Source organism: Mirounga leonina, unplaced genomic scaffold (genome assembly GCF_011800145.1).
Source record: "Mirounga leonina isolate KUSES-001 unplaced genomic scaffold, KU_Mleo_1.0 Mir_114, whole genome shotgun sequence".
NCBI classification, from domain to species: domain Eukaryota; kingdom Metazoa; phylum Chordata; class Mammalia; order Carnivora; family Phocidae; genus Mirounga; species Mirounga leonina.
The window spans coordinates 1,101,869-1,126,582 of record NW_023270265.1 but is presented as its reverse complement, the minus strand read 5'-3'; the positions used below and the strand labels follow the sequence as shown (position 1 = coordinate 1,126,582).

Below are 24,714 nucleotides of genomic sequence, written 5' to 3'. Positions count from 1 at the left end.
TTTTCTGAAACAGCTTCAGAAGAATAGGTATTAATTCTTCTTCAAATATTTGGTAGAATTCCTCTGTGAGGCCATCTGGCCCTGGGCTCTTGTTTGTCAGGAGTTTTTTGATTACTGCTTCAATTTCCTTGCTGGTTATGGGTCTGTTCAGGTTTTCTATTTCTTCCTGGTTCAGTTTTGGTAGTTTATACATCTCTAGGAATGCATCCATTTCTTCCAGATTGCCTAATTTGTTGGCATATGGTTGCTCATAATATGTTCTTATAATTGTTTGTATATCTTTGGTGTTGGTTGTGATCTCTCTTCTTTCATTCATGATTTTATTTATTTGGGTCCTTTCTCTTTTTCTTTTATCAGTCTTACTCTAAAAGAAGCAGTTCCTAGTTTTGTTGGTCTGTTCTACTGTTCTTTTGGTTTCTATTTCATTGATTTCTGCTCTGATCTTTATCATTTCTCTTCTCCTGCTGGGTTTAGGCTTTATTTGCTGTTCTTTCTCCACCTCCTTTAGGTGTAAGGTTAGGTTGTGTATTTGAGACCTTTCTTGTTTCTTGAGAAAGGCTTGTATTGTTATATACGTCCTCCTTGGGACCGACTTTGCTGCATCCCAAAGGTTTTGAACAGTTGTATTTTTTTTTCTTTTTTTAAAGATTTTATTTATTTATTCATGAGAGACATAGAGAGAGAGAGGCAGAGGGAGAATCAGGCTCCCAAGGAACAGGGAGCCCGACGTGGGACTCGATCCCAGGACCCTGGGATCGTGACCTGAGCCGAAGGCAGACGTTCAATGACTGAGCCACCCAGGTGCCTCCGAACAGTTGTATTTTTATTTTCATTTGTTTCCATGAATTTTTAAAAATTCTTTAACTTCCTGGTTGACCCATTCATTCTTTAGTAGGATGTTCTTTAGCATCCATGTATTTGAGTTCTTTCTAAATTTCCTCTTGTGATTGAGTTCCAGTTTCAAAGCACTGTGGTCCAAAAATAGGTAGGGAATGATCCCAGTCTTTTGGTACTGGTTAAGACCTGATGTATGACCCAGGATTTGAGCTGTTCTGGAGAATGTTCCATGTGCACTCAAGAAGAATGTATATTCTGTTGCTTTAGAATGGAATGTTGTGATTATATCTGTGGAGTCCCATCTGGTCCAGTGTGTCATTCAAAGCCCTTGTTTCCTTGTTGATTCTGTTTAGATGATCTGTCCGTTGCTGTGAGTGGGGTTAAAGTCCCCTACTATTATTGTATTATTGTCAATGTGTTTCTTTGACTTTGTTATTAATTGGTTTATGTCATTGGCTGCGCCCATGTTAAGGGCATAAATATTTACAATTGTTAGATCTTCTTGTTGGATAGACTCTTTAATTATGATATAATGTCCTTCCTCATCTCTTACTACAGTTTTTGGTTTAAAATCTAATTTGTCTGGTGTAAGGATTGCCACCCCAGCTTTCTTTTGATGTCCATTAGCATGACAAATTGTTTTCCACCCTCTCACTTAAAATCTGGAAGAGTCATTGGGTCTGAAATGAATCTCTTGCAGACAGCATAATCAATGAGTCTTGCTTTTATCCAATCTGACACCATGTGTCTTTTGATTGGGGCATTTAGCCCATTTACATTCTGAGTAACTATTGAAAGATAGGAATTTAGTGCCATTGTATTACTTGTAAAGTCACTGTTTCTATATATTGTCTCTGTTCCTTTCCGGTCTATGTTACTTTTGGGCTCTCTTTTCACTTAAAGGATCCCTTTTAATATTTCTTGCAGAGCTGGTTTAGTGATGACAAATTCTTCTAGTTTTAGATAAAAAGGAAGCTTTTTATCTCTCCTTGTATTTTTGAATGACACCCTAGCTGGATAAAGTATTCTTGGCTGCATATTTTTCTCATTTAGCACCCTGAATATATCATGCCAATCCTTTCTGGCTGCCAGGTCTGTGTAGTTAGGTCTTCTGCCAGTCTAACATTTCTACCCTTGTAGGTTATGCACTTCTTGTCCCCAGCCACTTTAAGCATTTTCTCTTTGTCTCTGAGGTTTGCAAGTTTCACTATTATATGTCAAGGTGTTGGCTTATTTTTATTGATTTTTTGAGGGTGATTCTCTGTGCCTACTGGATTTTGATACCTGTTTCCTTTCCCAGATTAGGGAAGTTCTCCGCAGTAATTTGCTCCAGTAAACCTTCCCCCCCTCCCCACTTTCCTCTTCTGGGATCCCAATTATTCTAATACTGTTTTATTTTATGGTATCACTTATATCTCAGATTCTCCCCTTGTGATTTAGTAGTTGTGTTATCTTTTTCTCAGCTTTATTCTTCATCATTTTGTCTTCTATATCACTGAATCTCTCTTCTGCCTTATTTATCCTAGCAGTTAGAGCCTCCATTTCTAGTTACATCTCATCATCAGTACCATTTTTTATTTTGACTTGATTAGATTTTAGTTCTTTTATTTCTCCAGAAAGGGATTCTTTAGTGTCTTCTATGCTTTTTTCAAGACTGGCTAGTATTTTTATAATCATTATTCTGAACTCTGGTTCCGACATCTTACTTATGTCCATAGGTCCCTGGCAGTCAGTACTTCCTCTTGTTCTCTTTTTTTGAGGTGTTTTTCCATCTTGTCATTCTGTCCAGAGAAGAATAGATGAACGAGAGAACAAAATAGTAAAAGGGGGATAACGACCCCAGAGAAATATACAATAAACAAATCAGAAGAGACCTGAAATGGGGGGGGGGAAGAGAGGAAAAAAGAGAGAGAGAATATAATCAGACAGGTGAACAGAGTAGAGCAATACACTGGATCCTGTGTGTATTTTGGTCTGTTAGAAAACTAGGTCCCAAAATTGTAAAGAAAGAAAAACATATATACAAAAATAAATTTAAAATTAAATTTAAAATGGAGTCTGCTTGTCTCTGTCTCCCTCTGGTCACTCTTCCTACCTCTCAAATAAATAAATCTTTAAAAAAATTATTTCCAGGTGAAAAGTTAGAGATTTGTTTTGCAACAAATTGCATATACTTAGCACTACTTTACTGTACAATTAAAAATGTTTACAATGATGAATTCAGTGTTGTGTTTTTCACAATAATTTAAAAAAAAACAGAATATCAACAGAGAATGGATCCTAATATTAATAAATGACTTATTTAATAATAATGTATCAATATTGGATCAATTGTAATGTATTATACTAATGCAAGATATTAAAAATAGGGGAATTGAGAGAGTAAAAGATAGTAAATGACATTTAGCTCAATGTTTTCTCTCAACCTAAAACTGCTTTAAAAAGTCTACTAACGGTGGATAGTCCCAAGATGGCGGAGGAGCAGAAGACCTTAGTTTCGTCTAGTTCCGGGAATTCAGCTAGATAGCTATCAAATCATTCTGAACACCTGTGAACTCAACCAGAGATCTAAGAAAATAAGAGCTGGAACTCTACAAATAGAAAAGCGACCACTTTCTGCAAGGTAGGAGGTGCAGAGAATTGAATCTGAGGCGCTACACGGGAAGATAAACTGCAAAGGGGAGGGAGCCTCCCTAAGCCGGCACCTGAAAGTGATATAGCAGTAGAGCACAAAATCAGAACTTTTAGAAGTCTGCTCTGGTGAGGGACATTGCTGCTTGAAAGGTGCTCAGGTGGAGAAGTGGGGCGGAATCCAAGGTAGGACAGTGTGGTGTCAGGATCCCTGGGGTTACAGGAAGACCAGGGGTGCCTGAGTGTGGCAGAGTTCCCAGACATCACAGCAGGGAAGCCAGCTGCAATTAGCAAGCCCAGGAGTGTGCTCTCAGCTCCTGGTTGGCATATACCTTGAACCACAACACGGTTGGGCAACCGCTTTCCAAGCAGGGGCCCAGTGAGCGGCAGAACTGCAGCAAGACCTCGCTTCCTGCCCTGGCAGGAGCAGCCCGGGTGCACAATGCAGAAATCTGCAGGGTTTTACAGACTCAAAATGGGGTGGCGTGCCTGAGATAGAAAGGCTTAGTCATGGACTGGGTGAGCAGAATGCGGATAGAGATTGACTGCTTTTCTCTGAGGTCACACTGAGGAGTGGGGCCTGAGCTCTCAGCTCCAGGGCTGGAGATTGGGAGGCCACCATTTTCATTCTCATCCTCTAAAGCGGCCTGGAAAGCCTTCAGAGAACAAAAGCCACAGAGAGCAATCCTGAGCTGCTTACTTAGCCTGGCCCCCTGGCAAGGGCGGTACAATTCCACCTAGGGCAAAGACACTTGAGAATCAACGCAACAGGCCCCTCCCCCAGATGATCAGCAGGAACATCCAGCCAATAGCAAGTTTACCGATCACTGAGAACTGCAAAACTCCAGTGCTAGGGGAAAATAGTATATAGAATTCATGTGTTTTTTCCCCACGATTCTTTAGTCTTCCAACTTTAAATTTTTTTCCTCTTTCCTTTTTCAACCAATTTATTATTTTATCAACTTTTTTTTAATCTTTTAAAATTTTCATTTATAGTTATATTCTGTCCTTTCATTGTATTTAATTTTATTTTTGTATATGTTTTTTCTTCTCTACAATTTTGAGATGCAGTTTCTTCTAACAAACAGACCAAAACACACCCAGAATCTAGTGTATTCTCTTCACTTGTCAATCATATATTTTTTTTTTACTACTAGTTTTTTTTTTTTTTTTGGCTAAAGTCTATCCTTTCAATGTATTTAATTTTAAATAAAATTTAAAGTCCCCATTGAGCAGGGAGCCCAGTGCGGGGTTCAATCCCAGGTCCCTGAGATCATGACCTTAGCTGAAATCAAGAGTCAGATGCTTAACCAACTGAGCCACCCAAGGGCCCCTACAAATAATTTTTTAAATGTGTTGCAGTTCTGATATATATATGTGTGTGTGTGTGTATATATAAATATATATGAGACTGATTAAATTATAAATTTCTTTTTGACTTTTTTTCTAACTTTCTGTATCCTTAAAAAAAAAAAAAGAGGAAGAATAATAAGCTTCTGTTGGGAAGATTGCTGACCAGTGGTAGTGTTAGAGATCATATTTTCCAGAAATTGGGACATCTTTTTTGAGCTTGACTAGACCTGTGTGATCCTCCATGGGTATAGTTAAAGGTAGCAAAGAATTTCATGCCTCCTACATTAGGAACATGGACTTTGGTTTTGTGATCATAGTGGTGAGAAGTGTGGAAGAAGTGATTAGTCGTTTTCCAGATTCTGCCTGTATTTCTGCTAATCGTCTTGACATTATTCCTCTAAATACTGTTTTTATCCTAAGTGTATATGGTCTTATAAAATTGGAATGACTGTCATGTTCCATGTCCCTAGATAATCTCTCTCTTCTTGGATTTGACACATGGAGAGACACAGAATTTAAACTCTAAGAAGAGTGCTCATATTTTCAACAAAATGAGAGGGATGTACCTCAACATACAGCCATGTATGATAGGCCCACAGCTAACATCGTAGGGAATGGTGAAAAGCTGGAAATCTTTTCTCTAAGAAGAGGAATAAGACAAGGATTCCCACTCTTGCCATTTTTGTTTCCAACATAGTACTGAAAGTCCTAGCCAGAGCAGTTGGGTAAAAAAGAGAAATAAAAGGCATCCAGATTGGAAAGGAAGAAGTAAAACTGTACTATTTGCAAATGACATGATATTATATATAGAAAACCCTAAACACCACACCAAAAAACTATTAGAATTATTACATGGATTCAGTAAAGTTGCATGATATAAAGTCAGTATACAAAAACCTGTTGTGTGTCTATACACTGATAATGAACTATCAGAAAGAGAAATAAAATAATCCCATTTATAATTGCATCAAAAAGAATAAAATACTTAGGAATACATTTAACCAAAAGTTGAAAGACCTGTACACAGAAAATTGTTAAGTCATTGATGAAAGAAATTGAAGATATAAATAAATGGAAAGATACTGCATGCTAATGGATTGGAAGAATTAATATTACTATTAAAATGTCCATACTACCCGAAGCAATGTACTGAATCAGTGTAAACCTTAGCAAAATTCCAATGGCGTTTTTCACAGAACTAGAAACCTGAAATTTGTATGGAATCAAAAAGACCCCAAATAGCCAAAACAGTCTTGAGAAAGAAGAATAAAGCTGGAGGCATCACACTGCCTGATTTCAAACTATGTTACAAAGCTGGAGTAATCAAAACAGCTTGGTATTGGCATAAAAACAGACACATAGACACAAAGATCAAGGAACAGAATAGAGAGCTTAGAAATAAACCCACACATATATGATCAGTTCATTTATGACAAAGGAGCCAAGAATATACAATGGGGAAAGGATAATCTCTTCAATAAACAGTGTTGGAAAAACTGGACTGCCACAAACAAAAGAATGAAACTGGACCACTATCTTATACCAAACACAAAAATTAACACAAAATGGATAAAGAGTTGAATGTAAGGCCTGAAATCAAAACTCCTAGAAGAAAATATAGGTGATAAACTCCTTGATGTCAGTCTTGGTGATGATTTTTTGGGTCTGAGTCTAAAGACAACAAAAGCAAAAATAAACAAGTGGGACAACAAACTGAAAAGCTTCTGCACAGCAAAAGAAACCATCAGCAAAATGAAAAGGCAACCTACTGAAGGGGAGAAAATTTTTGCAAATTGTATATCTAATAAGAGATTACAATCCAAAATATATGAAGAACTCATAAAACTTAATAGCAATAAACAACCATATTAAAAAATGGGCAGAGGATCTGAACAGACATTTTCCCAAACAAGACATACAGATGGCCAACGGGTACATGAAAAAGATGTTCAATATCATTAGTCGTTAGGGAATTACAAATCAAAACCACAGTGAGGTATCACCTCACACCTGTTAGAGGGGCTATTATCAGAAAGACAAGAGGGGTGCCTGTGTCGAACAGTTGGTTAAGAGTCCTACTCTTGGTTTTGGCTCAGGTTGTGATCTTAAGGTTGTGAGATCAAGCCCCACGTTGAGCTGTGCACTCAGTGCAGAATCTGCTTACGACTCTTTTCTCCCTTTGCCCTACCCCTCCCCCCTGCTTGCACGAGCTCTCTCTCTCTCTCAAATAAATAAAATCTTAAAAAAAAAAATAGACAAGAAATAACAAGTACTGGTGAAGATGCAGAGGAAAGGGAATGCTCATATACTGTTGGTAGAAATGTAAACTATGCAATCACTATGGGATACAGTAGGAAGGTTCCTCAAAAAATTAAAAATAGAACTACCATATGATCCAGCAATTCTACTTCTGGGTATTTATCTGAAGAAAATGGAAACACCAATTTGAAAAGATGTATATACCCCCATGTTCTTGCAACATTATTTACAATAGCCGAGGGGTGGAAATAATGTGTGTCCATCAGTGGATGAATGGATAAAGAATGCTGAATCATACGATAGTTGTGTTTTTCATTTTTTGAGAAACTTCCATACAGTTTTCCATAGTGGCTGCCCCAGTTTACATTCCACTTAATATAAATTTTTAATTTCAGTTTATATTTCTTTTTTTACCCAAGTGTTGTTAATAGTTGTTTTATTTCTATTTTTAGCTGGTAGGACCTTTTTGTTATTTTTATTAATTTCTAGTTTTATTGTTTTTAGAAAGGTTTTTTGGGGTAATATTTCTACTTTTATGTGACCTAATATTAATCTGTTTTTATTAATGATCCTTGGGGCACTTGAGAAAAAGGTGTATTCTGTATTACCAGTGTATTGTTTGATATTATCTGTAAGATATACTCTACTAATTATGTTGCTTAGGTGTTCTTTAGAATTTGTAAGTTTTGAAGGAAGGCTTTCCAAATCACATATACTTTTAATTTTAAGTCCTTCTCAGATCCTTTTTTTTTTTTTTTAACATTTATTTATTTAGAGAGAGTGAGCAGGGAAGGGGCAGAGGGAGAGGGAGAGAATCTCAAGCAGACTCCCCGCTGACCGCAGAGCCTGACACAGGGCTCAATACCAGGACCCCAAGATCATGACCTGAACCAAAATCATGAGTCGGACGCTCAACCAACTGAGCTACCCAGGAACCCCTAGACAGCTTGCTTGCTTGCTTGCTTGCTTGCTTTTTCTTTCTTTCTTTTCTTTCTGATTTTATTTATTCATTTATTTGAGAGAGAGAGAGGGAAACAGCATGAGAGGGGAGAGGGTCAGAGGGAGAAGCAGGCTCCCCGCTGAGCCAGGAGCCCGATATGGGACTCGATCCCAGGACTTAGGGATCATGACCTGAGCCGAAGGCATTCTCCCAACCAACTGAGCCACCCAGGTGCCTGACAGATCTTTTTTTAAAAAGGATTTTTAGGATTTATTCCTGGGATGCAAGGATGGTTTAATATTCCCAAACAGGGACGCCTGGGTGGCTCAGTTGGTTAAGTGTCTGCCTTTGGTTCAGGTCATGATCCTGGGGTTCTGGGATCGAGTCTCACATTGGGCTCCTTGCTCAATATTGAGAGCCTGCTTCTCCCTCAGCCTGCTCTACCTGTCATTCCCCCTGCTTGTGCTTGCTTGCTCGCTCTCTCTTTCTGTCTCTCACAAGTAAATAAAATCTTAAAAAATAATATTCACAAAACAATCAACATGATACGTCCCATCAAGAAGGGAAAGGATAAAAACCATATGATCATCTCAATAGATGCATAAAAACATTTGACAAAGTACAACATCCATTCATGATAATATCCTCTGCAGAGTAGGTCTAGAAGGAATACTTCTCTGTATGAAAATCCCACAGCCAACTTATACACGGAGGTGAAAAACAGAGCTTTTCCCCTATGGTCAGGAATAAGACAAGGATGTCCACTCCCACCACTTTTATTCAACATAGTGCTAGAAATACTAGCCACAGCAATTAGACAACATAAAGAAATAAACAGCAACCAAATTGGTAAGGAAGAAGTAAAACTTTCACTATTTGCAGATGACATGATACTATATAGAGAAAACCTTAGACTCCACAAAAAATAAAAACAAAAAACAAAACTAGAGCTGATAAAGGAATTCAGTAAAGTCACAGGATACAAAATCAGTGTACAGAAATCTGTTGCAAACCTATATACACTAATAATGACAGAGCAGAAGTGATGGTAAGGAAAAGATCCTATTTACATTTGCACCAAAAACAATAAAATACATAGGAATAAACAATGCAAGAAGTGGAAAACCTGTACTCTGAAAACTATAAACACTGATGAAAGAAACTGAGTATGATTCAAAGAAATGGGAAGACATTCCATGCTCATGGGTTGGAAGAAAAAGCATTGCAATGTCTATACTAAAGCAGTCTGCAGATTTAATGCAGTCCCTATCAATGTACCAACAGCATTTTTCACAGAACTAGAACAAACAATCCTAAAATTTGTACAGAACCACAAAGACCTCGAATAGCCAAAGTAATCTTGAAAAAGAAAAACAAAATTGGAAGTACCACAATTCCAGATTTCAAGTTATGTTATAAAGCAGTAGTAATTAAGACCGTATGCTACTGGCATAAAAAATAGACACATAGATCAATGGAATAGAACAGAAAACCCAGAAATAAAACCACAATTATATGGTCAATTAATCTTCAACAAACGAGGAATGAATATACAATGGGAAAAAGATAGTCTCTTCAACAACTGGTGTTGGGATAGTTGGACAGCCATATGCAAAAGAATGAAACTGGAAAACTTTGTTTTACTGTACACAAAATTCTCAAAATAGACTAAAGACCTAAATGTGAGACCTGAAACCATAAAAATCCTTAAAGAGAGTACAGGCAGTAATCTCTCTGATATTGGCCATAGCAACATTTTTCTACCTACGTCTCCTGCAGCAAGGGCAATAAAAGCAAAAATAAACTATTGGGACTACATCAAAAAATTTTTTTTCTGTATGGCAAAGGAAACAGTCCATAAAATTACAAGGCAACCTACTGAATGAGAGAAGATATTTTCAAATGACATATCTAAAAAAGGGTTAGCATCCAAAATATATAAAGAACTGATACAACTCAACACCCAAAAACCAAATAATCCAATTTAAAATGGGCAGAAGGCATGAATAGACATTTCTCCAAAGAAGACATACAGATGGCCAGAGATACACGAAAAAGATGGTCAACATCACTCATCATCAGGGAAATCAAATCAAAACTACAGTGAGATATCACCTTATACCTGTGAGAATGGCTAAAATCAAAAACAAAAACAAGTATTGGTGAGGCTGTAAAGACAAAGGAGCTTCTTGCACTGTTGGTGGAATGCAAACTGGTACAGAGACTGTGGAAAACGGTATGGAGGTTCCTCAAAATAGTAAAAATAGAACTACCCTACAATCCAATAGTCACACTAGTGGGTATTTACCACCCAAATAAAAAAACCCACTAATTCAAAGTGATACATGCACCCCTGTACTTTTTTTTTCTTAAAGATTTTGTTTGACAGAGAGAAAGAGGGAGAGAGAGAGAGCACATGCAGGGGGAACAGCAGGCTCCCCACCCAGCAGAGAGCCCGATGTGGGGCTCAAACCTAGGACCCTGGGATCACAACCCGAGCCAAAGGCAGACATTTAACCCACTGAGCCACCCAGGCGCCCCACACCCCTATACTTGTAGCAGCATTATTTAGAATAGCCAAGATATGGAAACAGCCCAAATGTCCATTGATGGATGGAGGGATAAAGACAATGTGGTATATGGGTACAATGGAATATTACTCAGCCATAAAAAGAATGAAATCTTGCCATGTTATTTGCAATGACATGGATGGAGCTAGCGAACTAAGTCAGTCAGAGAAAGACAAATACCATATGATTTTACTCATGTGGAATTTAAGAAATAAAGGAGCAACGGAAAAAGAGAAACTAAAAAAACGGACTCTTAACTATAGGGAACAAACTGATGGTTACCAGAGGAGTGGTGGGTGGGGGTATGGGGGAAATAGAGGATGGGAATGAAGAGTACACCTACAATGATAAAAATAAAATGATTAAAAAAACATTTTTAGACTTAGTGTGGACTTAGATCACCCATTGTGTTTTCAGATCAACCTTAGGCCCTATTCCTAGTTTCCCTTCTTCATTATTCCTGACATGTATTCTCAGTCTACTTTTTTCACCACAAAGCCTTGAGGCAGGAAAGGGATGGGGGAGGCACATGAGATCACACACCAAGATTTGGTTCTTTTTCTTTTTTTACTTAGTGTATTTTTAAGTTTAGACTGTCTTCAAGTTAGGCAGAGGACATGGTTTTCATATAGCTATTTTTTTTTCCTTGTTATTGTTCTATATTGTTTGTGGAGAAAATATTGTGAGATTGGGACGTAAGCATCTGCCATTGTCTTCAGATGCTCCGTTGTCTTTAAATCATATATACATCATAGCAGAAGTTAATCTAACACTTTATACTTTGGTTTGATGATAAAGATTAAGGTTTACGTTCTGTGGGGGTTTAGGCTTACAGAGTCCCAAGTGAATAATCAAATATTAATTAATATCATCTTACTGGATTAACCTTATAATAAGAATTGTTTAAACAGAAACATTTTTATTTCTTTTTTTAAAAGATTTTATTTATTTATTTGACAGAGAGAGTCACAGCGAGAGAGGGAACACAAGCAGGGGGAGTGGCAGAGGGAGAAGCAGACTCCCCGCGAGCAGGGAGCCCGATGCGGGGCTCGATCCCAGGACCCTGGGATCATGACCTGAGCCGAAGGCAGCCGCTTAACGACTGAGCCACCCAGGCGCCCCATTTTTATTTTTTTTTTTAAGATTTTATTTATTCATTCGAGACACAGAGATAGAGAGAGAGAACACGAGCAGGGGGAGAGGCAGAGAGAGAAGCAGGCTCCCCACTGAGCCAGGAGCCGGATGTGGGGCTCAATCCCAGGACCCTGGGATCATGACCGGAGCCAAAGGCAGATGCTCAACCATCTGAGCCACCCAGACACCCCAAACAGAAACATTTTAAATGAAGTTTTATGTTATATGTTAAGATTTTGACTGCTGGTATTGCTATAAAATAAAGCAAAGTAACTGTAAAATGTGTGAAGCTTAGATTGGGCTTAAAATTGAAATGTGTCTTTGTTTTGGACAAATTAACATAAACCTAAGAGTTTGAGGGAGGTGGAGAGTAAAAAATGGTTTTTCACAGGATGCCTGGGTGGCTCAGTTGATTAAGCATCTGCCTTCAGCTCATGTCGTGATCCTAGGGTCCTGGGATTGAGTTTCAGATCGGGCTCCTTGCTCTGTGGGGAGCCTGCTTCTCCCCCTGCTTGTGCTCTCTCTGTCAAATAAATAAATTTTTTAAAAAAGTTTTTTCACAATGCTTTTTCTATACTGTTCCATATCTTCTTCACTTTTACACACCCTCCTCACCTTTGCTTTATACAAGTTAATACTTCATTGACACTAATTTCTTTCTTTTTTTTTTTTTTTAAAAAGATTTTATTTGACAGAGACACAGCGAGAGAGGGAACACAAGCAGAGGGAGTAGGAGAGGGAGAAGCAGGCTTCCCGCGGAGCAGGGAGCCTAATGCAGTGCGCGATCCCAGGACTCTAGGATCATGACCTGAGCTGAAGGCAGACGCTTAACGACTGAGCCACCCAGGCGCCCCAACACTAATTTCTTTTGTAGCAATGCTTAAACTTTCCGTATTGATAGCTGAATTTTTCCATCCTGTATTTTTCTAATGGCTCTGAGGTATATTAAAAGTATTTATTGTGGTGCCTGGGTGGCTCAGTCGGTTAAGGATCTGCCTTCGGCTCAGGTCATAATCCCAGGGTACTGGGATCGAGCCCCGCGTCTGACTCCCTGCTCAGCAGGAAGCCTGCTTCTCCCTCTCCCTCTGCCTGCTGCTCCCCCTGCTTGTGCTCTCTCCCTCTCTCTCTGTCAAATAAATAAAATATTTTTTAAAAAAAGTATTACGGGCACCTGGGTGGCTCAGTGGTTAAGCGTCTGCCTTCGGCTCACATCATGATCCCGGGATCCTGGGATGGAGCCCCACATCGGGTTCCCTGCTCAGTGGGGAGTCTGCTTCTTCCTCTCCCTCTGCCTTCTGCTTGTGTTCCCTCTCTTGCTGTGTCTCTCTCTGTCAAATAAATAAACTCTTTAAATAAATAAATAAATAAATAAATAAATAAAAGTATTAACCGTTAAAACTCTACAGCTACCTAATTTCCAAATGAGTGATTTCTGGGGCTGGAGAAGGGTATAAGAATTGTGTTGCTGCAGCTTAGGTCATAGGAAGCAGGAGAGAAAAATAATTATTTTCCCACTTTGTCCATAAGAGCAGGATTTAGCTCCAACTTTGAAATTGGGCCTAGGTTGAATGAAGAGGGCTAGGGGAAAGGTTTACTTAAGAGATTATAGGTATAGGTCCCAGAGAAGAGTTAGTAACTGGCTCCATGATCTTAAGAGACAGCTAAGTAATCTAACTTTGATTTGAACCCAAGTGGTAAAAGACATACTTTTCTTAGTATATTGGGTCTTAGAAGTATATTTAAATGTTAGGAGCTAGTACCTGTGTGATTTGTACCTTTACTTTCATGTGAAAGTACATTATGTAGTTAAATGTTTTAAACACCTATAATGTAACAGGCCCCATACTAGACCATATGTTTATGATGAGGAAAAAAATAATTTTGGCAAGGCCAAGTGGGGAAGGCAGACTTACATATGAACAAATATATTAATTGCCATGGAAGATATGTATAAAGTCCAAGATAATTTAAATTAGGAAGCAGTGAACTGTGCTTGGAGACAATCAAAGGGGAGGAAAATGAATACTTTATGTGATTTGAATGAATTGCCACTATAAAAAGTCGTATAACCAGGAGGAAATGCCCCTTTCTCTTTCAGTCTGCCTGCTGGAATAAAAGAATGAAGACTATACTCTGGCCTCAAGATACTGGCTAGAGGAAAAAATCATTTTCTATCAATTCTCTTTATAGAGGTGCCAGAACTGATCCTGTCATTTGGGGTATCCATGAAATTTCTTTGAGTTGATCAAAATTTTATACCATTCTGAGTCTCAGAACTAAACAAAAGCCTTTGCTGACCTAGTCTTACCCTGGTGTTTAAACGTTTTTTTAATTCTCTAATATCTATACCCTAATATTTTTATACTTCTTCAGGATACCAGCTTAGAAACGTATCATTTGAAAATGTTTCATGTATATCTTGGCTAATTAGAATGTAAAATTCTTTTTGACTTTTTAGGTCTTACATAGGGCTGAATAGTATGAACTTAGAACATTTTTGTTGAGGGGCGCCTGGGTGGCTCAGTCGTTAAGCGTCTGCCTTCGGCTCAGGTCATGATCGAGCCCTGCATCAGGCTCCCTGCTCAGTGGGAAGCCTGCTTCTCCCTCTCCCACTCCCCTCGCTTGTGTTCCCTCTCTAGCTGTCTCTTTCTTTGTCAAATAAATAAATAAAATATTTAAAAACAAAACAAAACATTTTTGTTGAATGAGAACTTCCCAGTAATTCTCTTATATGCTGAATTAGTTAGCTTTTGCTGTGGCAGTAAACAACCCCCGATTTTAGTGGCTTATAATCATAAACATTTATTTCTCACTAGCATTCTGTAGGTTGGTTGTGCTCAGCTGGCTCAGCTGATCTTCACAGTGCCTGGCTCCAGCCTGAGATATGTTCGTTATTGAACCCAGGTTGAAGGATCATGTCTATCCTGGACATGATCTTCTCTTCATAGAGTGTAGGAGCACAAGAAGGCTAATAGCAATACTTCTTAAAAGTGCTTTATGGAACTGGCCCACATTCTGTTGGTCAAAGCAAGGTCAATGGCAAGATACATATCCAAAATAAAGAGTGTGGAAAATTGTATTTGCCTATGGGATGGGGGATGGGAGAGTGAATGTTTTTTGAACGATAGTATGAGCTAATACAGATATTTCTGAGTTCAACAATGAGAGGAACAGGTGAAGTTATAAGTATGAAACTAAAGAATTTAGTGGGTAGGAGCCCTTCCAAGGACCTGGGAATGAAAAAGATTTAATTAAAACTTAAATTACTTAATTAAAACTTAAATTACTTTAACAAAAACAGTATCATCACAAGGTAGGGGGGGCAGCAAAGTGTCCTAGAACCTGTCCAGAACCTGGGTTCTCATGTTAGTCCATTTATTTTAGATTCTGGATCTACTTCTAGCTGCATACTCTAGAGCAAGTCACTGTGTCTCAGTTCCCACATCTTCAAAATGGTTTGTGCCACTTATAAATCTGTTGCTTTGCAATTCTAAATTCCTCCTTCAATGTCCTTTTTGTGATACTGGAAATTTCTCTCTTGCCACCTTTTGTTAAGGTTTGTCAGTAGAAGGGCTAGAGGGAGACTAAAGAAGGAAGAAGTTTGTCTTCCTGATTCTTGTATGCACTGTAGCACACAGTGGCCAGCAGTGTGTGGGACACCCTGGGACTCTCAACCCGTAGGTAGTTTTAGCAGTAGTACTCCCAAGTGCAGTTTCCCAGGGAGTTCCATACTCTGACATCTCCCCATGGATACTTTCCTGAGTTCCACTGGAATGTTGAATTCTACTAGATGACTGGCCTGGCACTTTAGTAAATTTCTCAGATATCCATGGCCGTGTCCTCACCACGGGCCTGTAGCTCAGCCCTGTTGAGAGTGGCCCCGTTACATATTTATTCCTCTCCTATTGTTCTGCATCAGCCTTTGAAATAGTAGCTGCTCCCTACATCTGTTATCTCTTTAACCCTTAGTATTTTACCCCTGTTATAATTAATAATGCTTTACTTAAACTTTTCCTGTTCAAGTTATCATGTGTTTTTCGTCTTCTAATTGTACTTTGATATATCAGGTTTATAAGTAGTATTTTTTTCGTACAGTTGTTCTGAGGATTAAGTTGGATACTATATGGTATTGCAAAGTGTTTAGTGTCTGCCACTGAGTAAGTCCGTAATGTTTGTTGGCGACGTTGATACTGTCATCATCATCATTTCATCATCGTTGTTGCTACAGCTAGTTAGGAGTAACGTTTTTACTTTTTATCCACAGAATGTTTCGTCTTAACTCCCTGTCTGCACTGGCAGAACTGGCTGTGGGCTCTCGATGTTACCATGGAGGATCACAGCCCACCCAGATGAGGCGACGACTAATGATGGTGGCTTTCCTGGGAGCATCTGCAGTAACTGCAAGTACCGGTCTCCTGTGGAAGAGGCGAGTGTTAGCTGAGGATCCTCTTGCTGCACGTGCTTTCATTTTTCCAGTAGTCTCTGTTATCTCAAAGGATTACATTGATTTCTGGCATAACTTTGTACCAAAATTTCTTGCCCAAATCATTTGGCATTGATAATATGTGCCTATGAGATAAGATGTTTCAAAGAATTCAGCTATTGTGTCAAAGCAACAAATAGGAAATATTCTGCTTCAAGGTCTGTCTGTCTCCTCTGCTGAGCTATTTAAATAAATAAATAATATATAATAGTAAGTGAATAAATTTAATAATTTACCAATTTAGCATGTACAATTCACTGGTTTTCAGTATATTTACAAAGTTGTGCAGCCATCGCCACTATCTGTTTCCAAAAATTTCCATCACTCCATAAAGAAACTCCGTGCCATTTAGCAGTTATATCCTGCTTTATCCATCCCTGCCAACCCTAAGCAACCACTGATCTACTTTCTGTCAATAAACAGTAAAATGGGGATAATGATAACACCTATCTCAGAGGGTAGTTACGAAGATTAAATGAGTTATTGGGTTTTCAATTTTTATTTATTTATTTTTATTTTTAAAAGATTTTATTTTTTGACAGCACGAGAAAGCACAAGCAGGGGGAGCAGTAGAAGGAGAGGGAGAAGCAGGCTCCCCCCCAAGCAGGGAGCCTGATGCGGGGCTCGATCCCAGGACCCTGGGATCACGACCTGAGCTGATGGCAGATGCTTAACCATCTGAGCCACCCAGGCGCCCCAGGGGTTTTTTAAAAAAAGCATTTTGCTTTATTTAATTTTAAAGTGGGCTCTTCATTTCACGATTCTCAGATCAAGAATTGCACATTCTACCAACTGAGCCAGCCAGGTGTCCCAAGTTTATATGTTAAATGCTTAAAAAAGTGCCTGGCACTTAACTTTGTAAATAAAAATCATTTATGGAAAAAGTACTTGGCACATAGTAAGCTATCAATAAATGTTAACTATTATTATTGGATATAATATGAAGATGAGAAGTGAAGAAAGGAGATAGAGTACTAGCAGAAAAGACTGGGTTTCCAAGAAAAGTTGGAGTTGTGATATAAAAGATCCTATATGCCATGCCAAGAAGTTGCAATTTTAATCTCTAGGCAATGATGAGTTAAGAGGTTTTGAAGCAAGAGACTGATCACAGACAAGTTTGAGGAGAGATTAATACAGCGACAACAGAAGAATAAACTGGAATGGGAAGAAGCTACTGACACTAATACTAGTTTGAGATGATGATGGGGGTACTGGAATCTTAGAAAGGAGTGCGTGAGTTTAGAAAAATTTCCAGGTAAAATGGACAGGAAGAGAGACAGAAAGATATAGACTGTGGGACACAGACAGAAGGAGGAAGATAGGCAAAAGAAGGAAAGGAGGAATAGGAAATGCACCCTTTGTCCTTTCACTGTGATAAATAGTAAATGCTTAGTAATTTCTTCAGGGATGCTTTCCTACAACAGAATTAGAGGACCCCATGCAGGTGCATTTAGCATTGTCTTTGGCTTAGTCTGAAATCAAAGATGACAACAGCGGTACCTGAAGAAATTGAGAAGTTGTTTGATGATTTGAATGTTTAAGAAGAGTAGTAAACTCTTTCTCTGAGTCACTTTGTTTATACTACTCAGTAAATGCTGATGAACAAGATTAGGTTATTTTACTTTTATTAATTTATGAAGTTTTTATGTAATATTACTCCCAGGAAAAGAATAAGAAGATAATTAGGAGTGTTATATAAAGGAAACATTCCTATGTTTGTTGTAACTTTTAAACCCCAAAACATCCAAAAGCAGAAAATCTACATATTGACAGTATGTTCCCAATATGAGGCTTCTTCTAATGTATATGCTTTTATCACAGATTCTAATTTCATGAATGTTTCAAAATCATAAATATACCAAGTGCCAAGATTTTAGTGCTCAAAGATTGTTAGGTTTGTGCCTTTGCTGTGCTGTTTAAGAAGTTATAATGAGATAACTATAATTATTCTCAAATTTTGAAATAAAAAATAAAACTCAAGATCAATAGCAAAAACTCTCTAAAATGGTTGTGAATTATCTTGTCAGAGAATGCAGGCATAGAGTTTGCCATTTAATTTTATATCTTTTTTCCATCCTCTTTTAAAAAATCTTGAAATGAGCAGAAATAAAATGTTTTCCTAAGAAGCGAGATTTAAAGCTCTTTTTGAAAGGGGGCAGGATATACTATTAAACTTAAAAATTTTTAAATTTATGAACTTTAAATTTTAAAACTTTAAAATTCATAAATTTAAATTACAAAGAATATGATCCAAAAACTAATATAGAAGTAAAGAAAAAAAATTTTTTTTCCATCCCCAACCCCTGTACCTGAACAAAAAATAATATAATACAATAATGTAGTTTTGAATCATATAGGTAAATAACAAAGAATACAATTTGGAATGTTTGCCTTCAAAGTGAGTATGTTCTGGGATATATAATTAGGTATGTGTATAGACCAGATATACTACTTAAATCCATTAACATAAATTATGATCCTCAGAAACCATATTACAATACTGTTAGAGAAGGACCATTTGTCATTTTACTTTTTTTTTTTACTTCCTCAGTCTCAAGAAAGATACTGAGATATAGTGGTAAGGATTGAAGGTTTGAAGTCTGAGTATGTGGGTTTAAACTGGCTATATAATCTATCTAATATCATTCTTCTACAGCCTTAAGTAATTCCTTCACTAGGGGTTCTTATCTGCTGGAGATAGATTCTATCAGCTTTTGTCTGGAAATGTCTTTATTTTGCCTTCACTTTTGAAGGATATTTTCACTGGATATAGAATTCTAGGTTGACTGTTTTCTTTCTGGCACTTTAAGGCTGTCATTCTATTGTCTTCAGTTTTGATTTTGTTTTGTTTTGGCTTTTTTCAGCATGGTATCCTCATTATATTCTAGTATTCTTTTTTTTTTATTGTGGTAAGGTATATGTAGTATCAGATTTACCATTTTAACCATTTTTTAAGTTATTAACATTAACTACATTCACAGTGTTGTGTGACCATCACCACATTCATCTCTAGAATTTTTTCATCATCTCAAACTGAAACTCTGGACCCATTAAACAGTAACCCCTCAGTCACTTCTCCCCCTATCCATGGATATTCTGCTTTCTCACTTTATGAATTTGACTATTCTAGTACCTGTAACCAACTGAGCCACCCAGGTGCGCCAAGCATGTGACTCTTGATCTCAGGGTTGTGAGTTCTAGCCCCACATTGGGTGTAGAGATTACTTAAAATTAAAAAAAAAAAAAATACAAGTACCATTTAGAAAATATTTTAGAAAATATCGTTAATTGGAGGATCTGAAAAGATGGCAGCATAGGAAAATCCTGAACTTACGCACTTCCTTAAACATACCAAATCTGTGGCTACATATGGATAATTTCCCTCTGCAAAAGATCTGAAAACTATAGGAACTGCTCTCCACAACAGAGAATATAAAGACCACATCAAGATGGGTAGGAGAAGCAGAGAGAGACACAGTCCTACAAAAAACCCCACCCCCTGAGTGGCAACATTTCAATAGAGAGGGAATTTCACCAGGCAGTGCTTCTCCCAGAGGAGGGAGGAGTTGGTGCCCCACATTGGGCACCCTGGCACCTGGAATCTGCACTGAAGAGACAAGCCTGAGAGTATCTGTCTTGCAAAACCAATGGGTTTGACATCCAGAAAATTCTATAGGAAACTGAGATACCCTTCTCAGAGGGCTCACGTGCAGTCTCGCTTGCCCTGAGACCCAGAAAAAAAACAGCAACAAACAGAAACAAACTTTTCAAACAATTTGAAAAGGACTTGCCAGTGACTCACAAACAGAAGGCATAACAGGTGTGGAGGTCCTTCCTGAGGAGCAAGGGATTCAAGCCCTGCATTGGGCACTCCCTGCACCACCCCTGCACCGGAAAGACAAGCCTCCATTTTGTCTGGCTTTGAAAATCAGCAGGGCTTAACTCTAGGAGAGGTGAAAGACCATAGGAAACCAAAACTGTTCTTAAAAGGCCCATCGACAGTCTCATTCACTCTGAGATCCAGCATATTAGAAGCAGTTTCAAAAGCACCTAGGCCATATATGAGGGTTTATTTACTAATTGTAGGGCTTGTGTCAGAAGGGCAGGGTTCTGTAGGAACTTTTTCCAGGAATGGAACTGCTAGCAGCCACCATGTCTTTTGCCTTCCTTCAGCCTAGCTGGCCCAGTGAAGGTGCCGGTTCTGACACTCTCCATTTACATTGCTGGCACTGCTTACCCTGCCCTGGCGCTTCCCTGTGGACCGACCTGTCATGGCAGGTACTCCTCCAAGGCAGCTCCTCCTTTGCCTCACCTGATAGGCAGTCTCAGTGAGGACCGGTGTCCCTCCAAAGCGACTCCTTGGGAGAGTTGGGGGGTCAGCCCTGCCCATGAGCACACCCGTAACAGTTGCAGCCAGGCCTTGCAGATAGCCACACCAGGTGCTGGCCCCACCTGCTAGACACCCACAGCAGCTACAGCCTGGCCTCTAAGCCTGCTAGGCTGGGGTCAGCCTCATCCACCAGTGCAACCACAGCAGTTGCAGCCCAGTCACAATAAAAGGGTGCCTGCAGCCTACATAGGCTGCCTGTTGTTGGGAAGGCTTTTAGAATGTATTGGACCTTAAACAACCAGCAACTTAAAATAGACTGCTATATATATGAACCTCATAATAATGTAACCACAACCCAAAAACCTATGATAGATACACAAAAAATAAAAAGAATCCAAGCATCACACTAAAGAAAGTCATCAAATCACAAGGGAAGAGAGCAAGAGAAGAACCACAAAAGCACCCAGAAAACAGAATCGCAGTAAGTGTGTACCTATCAATAATTACTTTACATGTAAATGGGTTAAATGCTCCAATCAAAAGACATGGAGGGGGCGCCTGGGTGGCTCAGTCGTTAAGCGTCTGCCTTCGGCTCAGGTCATGATCCCAGGGTCCTGGGATCGAGCCCCGCATCGGGCTCCCTGCTCAGCAGGAAGCCTGCTTCTCCCTCTCCCACTCCCCCTGCTTGTGTTCCCTCTCTCACTGTGTCTCTCTCTGTCAAATAAATAAAATCTTTAAAAACAAAGACATGGGGGGATTGAATGGATTCATCTATATGCTGCCTAGAGGAGTCTCACTTCAGATCTAAAGACACATACAAATTGAAAGTAAAGGTTGGAAAAAGGTGTTCTGTGCAAATGAAAGTGGAAAAAGAAAAGCTAGGGTAGCAATACTTAGACAAAATAGACTTTAAAACAAAGATTGTAATAAAAGACAAGGAAGGACATTAGATAATGATAACCGGATCAATCCAACAAGAGGTTATAAAGGTTGCAAATACCTGTGTATCCAACACAGGACTTTAACACCACACATACATCACTGCAGAGACTCTCTAGATAAAATCAGTAAGGGAACAGTGGTTTTTTTTTTTTTTTTTTAAAGATTTTATTTATTTATTTGACAGAGAGACACAGCGAGAGAGGGAACACAAGCGGGGGGAGTGGGAGAGGGAGAAGCAGGCTCCCCACAGATCAAGGAGCCCGATGCGGGACTCGATCCCAGGACCCTGGGATCATGACCTGAGCCGAAGGCAGTCGCTTAACCAACTGAGCCACCCAGGCGCCCGTAACAGTGGTTTTGAACAACACATTAGACCAGATGGACTAAATAGGTATATACAGAACATTCCATCCCAAAACAGCAGAATGTACATTCTTTCCAAGTGCACATGGAACATTCTCCAGAATAGATCACATGTTAGGACACAAAGCAAGTCTCAATAATTTAACATTGAAATCACATTAAGCATCTTTTCCAATCACAACAATATGAAACTAGAAATCAATTACAAGAAAATAAAAATGGAAAAAACACAAACGCATGGAGCCTACAGCATGCTACTAAACAACAAATGCATCAATGAAGAAATCAAAGAGGAAATTTAAAAATACCTCAAGATAAATGAAAATGGAAAGACAGCATTCCAAAATCTTTGGGATGCAGCAAAAGCAGTTTTGAGAGGTTTATAGTGATACAGGCCTATACCAAGGAACAAGAAAAATGTCAAACAAATCTAACGTTATACATAAAAGAACTAGAAAAGGAGAACAAAGTCCAAAAATGGTAGAGGAAGGAAATAATGAAAATCAGAGCAGAAATAAACAAACTAGAGACTAAAAAACAATAGAAAAGATCAATGAAAATAAGAGGTTGTTCTTCAAAAAGAAAAATGAAATTGATAAACCTTTAGGCAGACTCATTAAGAAAAAGAGAGGACTTAACATCAGGAATGAAAGAAGTTACTGCTGACACCATGGAAATACAAAATATTACAAGAAACTACTATGAAAAATTACATGCCAACAACTTGGACAACCTAGAGGAAATACTAGATAAATTCTTAGAAACAAAAATTATTCCAAGACTGAATCAGGAAAAAATAGAACATCTGAAAGAACGATTACTGGTAATGAAATTGAATCACTAATTATAATAATAATAAAACCTCCCAAGAAACCAAAGTCTAGGACCAGATGGCATCACAGGTGAATTCTACAAAACATTCAAAGAAGAGTTAATACCGGTCCTTCTCAAACTATTCCAAAAATTGAAGAGGAAGGAACACTTCCGAATTTATTCTATGAGGCCATCACTTCCCTGATAGCAAAACAAAAGACCCTACAGAAAAAGAAAATTACAGGCCAATATGTACCTCATATAACTGGAATCATACAGTATTTGTCCTTTTATATTTTGCATATTTAGTGTAATGTCCTCAAGTTTCATCCATATTGTAGCATATGTCAGAATTTCCTTTTTTTTTTAAAGGCTGAATAATATTCCATTCTATGCGTGTAGTCCATCTGGACTGTTGTAACAGAAATACCACAAACTGAGGAGCTTACAAACAAACATTTCTTATAGTTCTGGAGGCTTAGAAGTCCAAAATCACGGCGTTGGCAGATTCAGTGTGTGGTAAGCATCAGCTTACTAATGGCTTTCTTGCCACTGTAACTCTTCATGGCAGAAGGGTGCAGGGGAGCTTAGCCTTTTTTTTTTTTTAAATAAGCGCACTAATCCCATGAGGATAGAGCCCTCATGACCTAATCACCTCCTAAAGGCACCACTTTCTGATACCGTCACCTTGGGTGTTAGGTTTTTAACATATGAATTTTGGGGGGACACATTCAAGCCATAGCACTGTGGATACCATGTTTTGTTTATCAGTTCATCTGTTGATGGACATCTGAGTTCCTACTACCTTTTGGCTATTGTGAATAATGCTGCTGTATAAGTATTTGTTCAAGTTCCTGCTTTCACTTTTTGGGGCTACATGCCCAGAAGTGGTATTGTTGGATCTCATAATAGTCCTCTTTTTAAATTTTTGAGGAATCTTTATACTTTTTTTCCGTAGCAGCTGCACCATTTTACTTTCCCTCTAACAGTGCATAGGAGTTCCAATTTCTCTATATCCTATGGGTATAGAGGGAATATACTCCAATATAATAAAAACCATATATGACAATCCCATATGTAATATCATACTCAGTGGTAGAAAACTGAAAGCTTTCCCTCTAAGATGAGGAAAAACACAAGAATGCTCACCCTTGCCACTCTTATTCAACATAGTATTGGAAGTCCTAACCAGAGCACTTAGGCAAGAAAAAGAAATAAAAGGCATCAAAATCAGAGAGGAAGAAGTAAAACTTTCTATTTGCACATGACATATTATAAATAGAAACCCTAAACACTCCACCAAAGTAACTATTAAAACTAATAAATTCAGTAAAGTTACAAACTGAATATACAAAAATTTATTGCATTTCTGTATACTCTAACAGTGAACAATCTGGAAAAGAAATAAAACAATTCCATTTACAGTTGCATCAAAAAGAATAAAATACCTATTAATAAATTTACCCAGTAAGTGAAAGACACATACACTGAGCACCATAACATACTGATAAACAAAATTGAAGAAGATACAAATAAATGGGAAGACACTCTGTGTTAATGGATTGAAAAGTTAATATTGTTAAAATGTCCATACTACTCAAAGCAGTTTACACATTTATTGTAATCCCTATCAGAATTCCAATGCATTTTTCACAGAAATAGGGGGGAAAGTCCTAAAATATGTATAGAACACAAAAGACCATGAATAGCTAAAGCAGTCCTGAGAAAGAAGAGCAAAGCTGAAGGGAGCAAATCGTACGTCCTGATTTCAAACTGTATGACAGAGCTATATTAATGAAAACAGTGTGATACTGGCATAAAAACACACATAGGCCAATAGAATAGACTAGAGATCCCAGAAATAAACTCCTGCATATGTGGTCAATTAATATTTGACAGGGAGCCAAGAATTCTCAATGGGAAAATGATAGTCTCTTCAATAAATAGTATTGGGAAAAGTGGGTAACCACTGCAGAAGAAGGAAATTCAACCTCTATCTTACCCCATTTATAAAAAATAATTCAGATGGATTAAATACTTTAACATAAGACCCCAAATT

General features: G+C 38.2%; 1 protein-coding gene across 6 annotated transcripts in view; it reads left to right on the top strand.

Moving 5' to 3' along the window:
* Positions 1-24,714, top strand: part of MICU1 (mitochondrial calcium uptake 1) — a 229,590-nt gene that overhangs the window by 32,411 nt on the left and 172,465 nt on the right. For 4 of the 6 annotated variants that reach the window (XM_035021375.1, XM_035021351.1, XM_035021361.1 and 1 more), the window contains one exon: positions 15,989-16,150. In XM_035021375.1, coding sequence (XP_034877266.1) covers positions 15,990-16,150 — 161 coding nt within the window. In that variant the 5' untranslated portion in view covers position 15,989. Of the gene's footprint in view, positions 1-3,431; positions 3,461-13,922; positions 13,944-15,988; positions 16,151-24,714 lie in introns of those variants that run through there. The other 2 variants (XM_035021369.1, XM_035021373.1) reach the window with 2 other exon arrangements.